This window comes from Haplochromis burtoni, unplaced genomic scaffold (assembly GCF_018398535.1).
Source record: "Haplochromis burtoni strain Fernald_Lab_line unplaced genomic scaffold, NCSU_Asbu1 Contig_152, whole genome shotgun sequence".
In the NCBI taxonomy this organism is placed as follows: domain Eukaryota; kingdom Metazoa; phylum Chordata; class Actinopteri; order Cichliformes; family Cichlidae; genus Haplochromis; species Haplochromis burtoni.
This window is the reverse complement of record NW_024582513.1, coordinates 595,338-601,477: the sequence shown is the minus strand read 5'-3', so window position 1 is coordinate 601,477 and position 6,140 is coordinate 595,338. Positions and strand designations below refer to the sequence as shown.

The window sequence follows — 6,140 nt, the reverse complement described above, 5'->3', positions numbered from 1 at the left end:
AAAAAAAAAAAAAAAACCCCACCCACCCACTCCCAAGTTTACAGAGGTCTGATAACAGTGGATGCATTGCAACTCAAAGAAGATCCGATCCACATTATCACAGCAGAGTAGGAAGATGTCATTCCGTACAGACGGTCTTTCGTATACAAAACAAAGAGTCATGTAAAAAACAGAAAAACAACAACAACGGGCGTACGTGGGTACACTCCAACATGATGAAGACGGTAGAAAAATATAGACCTTTTCTTAAAGTCACTTAAATCCAAAAAAGTTTCAGGATAACTTCTTAAAGTCTTATTCAAACTGCTTAACCTGAAGGCATTTTGGTTTTAGAAAATTGTATCAGGGGATTTTTTTAAATTACTAGTTAAAAAAATATGGAAGAAGCAACAACTAGGATTTGGTTAACATATTGTAAAATTAATTTAAAAGCTTTGAATTTTGTGAATTTGTCTGCAAATCTGGATTTATTTGGGTCGTAGCTTCCACCTGTAACCTGACATATTGTCACATTGTGGTCAGCTATGAGATTATTAAGAAACATGTTCCAAATCCTTGAACTTTACAGTCATTGGCAAGTCTGCACTACCACTTCTTTCTTCTGTCTTTAAAGGACTAAGAGGCGAGAGCACGGCCTACGACAGCTGGGAGGCTACAGCCCCCCTGCGATTCAGGATAAACAGAATGGTTGGATTAATGGAAAACAAGCACAAATGTCCCCTATTTGTAGACCTTTCTTTGACGGACTGAGTCTTTATTTCTGTGCCTGTTAAACTGAGGCTGGGAAGAGTACTCCACATACTGTATGTCACATATGATATCAGACTAGAAAATGTATAAACTAATTTTCTACCTTAGCAGATTTCAAAACAGCAGCTCTAATCAGTTCACAGATGAGTTATGCCTCATTTAAAGCCTCACATTAATGCTACAGACAGACCACCACTGCACGACCCAAATTACTGCAACCATGTGCAATGAATTTGCGATCTTGTCTTTGAAATTGTTGCTCTGGAAACGACAACCCGATATGCAACCACTCGCAGTCAGCCGTCTTTAAAATGACTTTGGCCCAATGTGAAGAAGCAGTGAGACAGAGGTAGTCTGCTATCGGTCTGGTATCGGCATGCAGTCTGTTTGTGATAATACATGAGTAACTGTAAAAAATCAGTAAGAAGTCAAAGCCTGCTGCAGTCTCGACATAACCATAGACGACGTCCATTCAGAGTTCAGTCAGAACCTCTGAAATAGATCTATTTATTCTGAAATAGTGACATAGCTGCTGCAGGAACAGCAATTTTACTGCAAAATGATACAGGAATTCAGCACTGTTGCTTTTCTGTAGGAAAACGGCCAGAATCCAACCAGCAGACAAACAAGTTGATTCGAGTCCTATTGCAAAGAGATGCATCACAGACAGGTTTCTCTCATCGACGCAGACTGACTATAATTGAATGCAACATGATGGCAATCAATGTGACTGAGAGTGATTGCAGCAGTCAGTTCAAACTGGACTGCAACTGTTTAGAGACAGGCTGCCTGGCGGGAGGCAACCTGTCTCTAAACAGTTGCAGTCAGTTGGGTGCAATTTCCTTGTGATTCAAAGTGGTTGCCTAGAGGTTTATTTATTAGGCAACCACTTTTATTAGCAACTAGTTTGTAAGCAACTTAAGGGGAAGTCAGGTAACTATACTTTGCAATGAGATCGTTTTCAAACGCAAGTCTCATTGTTTTAGTATGTTACACCTTAAACCTGAATAGGATTTACATTTGGACTAATTCACAGTGAAACAAATGCCCTTTTCTAATCAAACCAAAGCCTTCATAATGAAAGAGAATGCATAGTCATGACGCGCATGAGGAAGAAATTCAGTATGGAAAGCAAGGCGAAAGAACAGGGGCTAACAACATTAGCATCAGCTAAAAACCTCCAACTGGTTCACAAAGGTATGAAAATATTAAAGTATATTTGTCTCGAGGACTTGTAAAGTAGTAAAATTCATGAAAAAAAGAACTTCAGCCCCGTTCTGGCGATCCCATTTATGAAACGACGCCTAGGTCGCAATTAAAAAACGGTACAAAATAAAAGCATCTATTTTTCGCATTGCTGTTTAGAAAAACAAAAACAACACAAATTCCCCACAAACACAGAAATGAAACAATTTAGCTCACAGTTTCCAACCAGATAGGCTACGCTAACATTAAACAAATGTTAATGTTATATCAAACTATTGTGTGCTCTTTAATTTGAAAAAATATTGGGCCACGCCCCCTAACAGGACAAATTCATGCTTAAAAAAAAACGTCTCTCTTATAAAGTAACCACAAAAGAAACAACGCACACTGCACAGTGTCATCGTAGCAGAAAAACCTTTAAATATTTTTTGAAATCATAGAGTGTAAAAAAAGGTGTTGCGCTCTCATTCCCACTTTCATTACAAGCTTCTTTTAGTGTATTAACCTGCATAATAAGTGTAATGTTCAATACTGCACTGCTATTCTTTTCTACTACACAGGCTGCTTCACTCAAATAAAAACTGCCATTACCAGCGTCAAGCTCTGTTTGTCACGTTTTGTGATACGTTTCCCTCCTGGCTCCATAATGCTCTATTGTACAGTGTTTAAATTAGTAAAAAACAACAAAACAAAACAAAAAAGTTAATATGAACCAAAAACACTGTCTGAGGTCTGCATGACAAATTCTTCTCATCTTTGTGACAATTCAGTTGGTGATACTAAAACAAACGCACGGGAAATAAAGTGCATCGAAATGACCTCTGTGTTGCTACATATGGTGGAAGCATCCAAGCGGTTCAGTGGAAGCAGTATTAAAGTCCCTCCTTTCCATTTCTGCATGCATTTATGATTCATGGCAACAGAGTCAGTATCTTCCAATGTGTTACTGTGACTGTAAACAATGGGAATGGAAAGGAAGAGGCATTAGACGAAAAAGAAAAACGTGTTGAGATATCTGAGTGATGTTAGATATATACAAAATATTGGCACATTATCTTAAAAACAAGACGCTGGATGGAGATCAAGTTGTCTAAGAACGACTACTTAAACAACTGAACCGCCCAGTCTTTTGTCTCACAGTATGAAAAGTGCACTAACTGCCAAACACAACAGCATTTTCCAGTCCTCCCTTCATGCCTCATCAATGCCACTTCAGTCCTGCTCTCTCTTTCACCTGCGCTAACTCCCTCCATACACTCGCGACCCCTGACCTTTCTCACACCTGAGTCTCGACACCGTTAAGCTTAGGCATCAAGATGCGAGGAGTCACCCCAGAGTTGAGGTCCCTCTCGAACTCCAAAAGCTGGCCCATGAAGTTGAGATTCGGCGACACCACAGGACGGCGGCTCCGCACGTATTTGTAGGCATCTGTCATTGTCATGAGGGTGTGCTTCATAAGGTAGGCGATGACAATGGTTGCAGAACGGGACACGCCTGCCTGGCAGTGTACCAGCACTCCCTGTCCACTCTGATATGCCTCCTCTGTGGATGAGAGCAACAAAACGGATGAGCTCAGTTTTCATTCAAGAAGTAAAAAAAATGACCTAACACTGCATCAGTTTTTTTCTAAACACAAGTAACACACATTTAGCAACATGTACATCATCAGCACTTGCTTTTAATAATTCATTTCATTTGTAACTTTAAAGAAAAAGTTTTACCAGCTATTAAATAAACTTGTAGGTGAATCACAGAGTGCATGGCACAGAGTCAGCAATTCACTTCACAGACACTATAGACACTAACACAATAGCTTTTAAAGGAAACAAAGGAACTAACAATCACATTGCAAGTCACTGCCTTTCCTCTCTCTTTCAGTACAAAAAGAAAAATCAGGTTACCAGGCAACAGTTATCGCAGACTACTGACTTCAGCTGAAGTCACAGCAAGGAGTAATAAAGCATCCCACAAACACTCTGACACTGAGTAACCACTGTTTGAACATTAGCTCATCATTGAAAAATAAAAGTGACAGTAACAGCTATCTGCTCGACGTCTTAATAAACATATGCTCGATGTCATTCCTATATAAGGGGAAGCTTGTTAACCTTAATTTTGCTACACTATCCTTTTATCAACAAGACCAACTGCGGGTCCTACCTGCATACCATGCATCACTAATTGAGCTCACTAGCTGTCGCAGTAATGAGACAGAGGCTTGTTTTTGTATTTGAAGAGCAGTGGGACCGTGACAGTTGAAATGCTAGTACAAATGAGTTCACCAGTTCAGACCAGTGTCCTCCTAGAAGTATGCCACTTGGAAGTCATTCAGGCACTTATTTGGACAAATTGATGTATTACCTTAATTAGTTTTAATTTCATTGTTCCTAGTACATAAAAACGACATTTATGGAATCAACAGTGAAATCTACTAAAACACTCTAAAAGGTTTGCTGACTAGGACACAAAATTTTATTTTAAAAATTAGAATTTTTCTTCTTCCAGACTTCTACGTCTTCTTTGGCCTCTCTCTCTTTCAAATAAAGTTTCTTAATAAAACAGCATTATCACCGCCTTGCTAAATGCTTGTTAACACAATAATCACATGGCAGAAGACCACACCAGATGCCAACTGGAGCTACAATCCACATGGGCTCATCAAAATAAGCCAAAAGAAGATTGCTGAAGTGTTATGCTACATTTTATCGATAGTTCATGTTGCTGGTGGTGTCGTAATGGTGTGGGGGGTAAATTCTTGGCACGCTTGGCCCCCTTAGTACCAACTGAGCATTGTTTAAAGTTCTGGATCGTTCTAAGGCAAACGGGGTCCCAGCAAGGTTCACCTAATAAGGTGACTGATCAGTGTATTTAAGATGCTATGTGGGTGCCTGCACACACATGTGCTTATTCAAAACAATATTAGAAGAGAGGGCATGACTCGGGGAAATATTGGTTATAGATGCCCACTCTGGTCATCTGTGTCATAATCATATCGTGGTTTTTAGATTTTCCCCAGATTGACATTTTTTGTCTAGATTTGCTTCTCAATAATGTTTCTTGGTTAATGAAGTAATTTGATGCTGCTTCATGCCCAAATGCAATGCATTCTGTACATAACACATAAATTAGCACAGTTAAAAATTAGCATTGCTCTGATGTTAGCATGCTAGCTTCCACTCACAACAAAATCGCTAATTCTTGGCAGTAGGTTTACCATTTCAGTGCTGACACAGCTACTAGTTAGCACCTAAGCTGACATTTTTGGTAAAAGCCCTTTTTACATCTGAAAGACAGCTAAGATAGCATGTACTACGTCTGTCTCTACGTAATGCAGAAACTGATATCAAGCTTCTATATAAATGCTGGTAGGTCCACAAACAAGCTAAGCCTCCCATTATTTGGATTAGTATTTAAAATTTAATTACTAGTGGTGTCAGCGTTAATCTCATTAAAATGACGTTAACGCCAAACCGCGCTAACACGTTGACACCGTGTAGCCCTCGCACGGGGCGATTCACGTTAACTGGCTAAAGGAGATTTGCCGCATTAATGTGGTTATGGTGTTAACATCATTTTAGCGAGATTAACGCTGACAGCACTAGTAATTACTAAAGTAGAACTTTTAACCCCTTATTACTAGGGGTGCAACAATACACAAAATTCACGGTTCGGTTCGATACTTTGGTGTCATGGTTCGATATTTTTTCGATACAAAAAAAAAATGCTCATGCCTTTTTAATTTGTCATTTATTAAATTTTCACGGCACATTCCGCACCACATCTCTGTACGTTCATCATTTGTTTGAAGCCAGCTCACCTCCTGCAACTACTTTTCCGAGAATACGTGCTTCTTTTGTGGTTCGGACTCCTGACATTTGTTTGGAGGTGGAGGAACATCACAGTAATTGCTTAAAGGAGCTTCTTTGACATCTTTAAGAGTTCTAAACAAAGGTCTGTCCTCCTCCTGAAAATCTTATGTATGCAAACACGCGTTGCAACTTCTTATCTTGTGCCCGTTTTTTATTTTGACAGCGAATGCGCACCTGCGGACCACTTATGTGCACCCTGGTTATTTCGCTTGTCATATTGCAGCCACAGAAATTCTTTTGTCCATGAAACCATAAAGCTGCACTTTCTTTTTGCCTTATAGTCTGATTTGTCATAACTTTTCCGTTTTGTGGTAA

The 6,140-nt window shown here is 39.4% G+C and overlaps 1 protein-coding gene across 3 annotated transcripts in view; it reads right to left on the bottom strand.

Annotated features, from left to right (window-relative positions):
• Positions 1–1,545: 1,545 nt before the first annotated feature.
• si:dkey-175m17.7 overlaps positions 1,546–6,140 on the bottom strand; it is a 31,121-nt gene continuing 26,526 nt past the window's right edge. For all 3 annotated transcript variants that reach the window (XM_014336678.2, XM_014336676.2, XM_014336677.2), the window contains one exon: positions 1,546–3,498. In XM_014336678.2, coding sequence (XP_014192164.1) covers positions 3,233–3,498 — 266 coding nt within the window. In that variant the 3' untranslated portion in view covers positions 1,546–3,232. The remainder of the gene's footprint in view (positions 3,499–6,140) is intronic.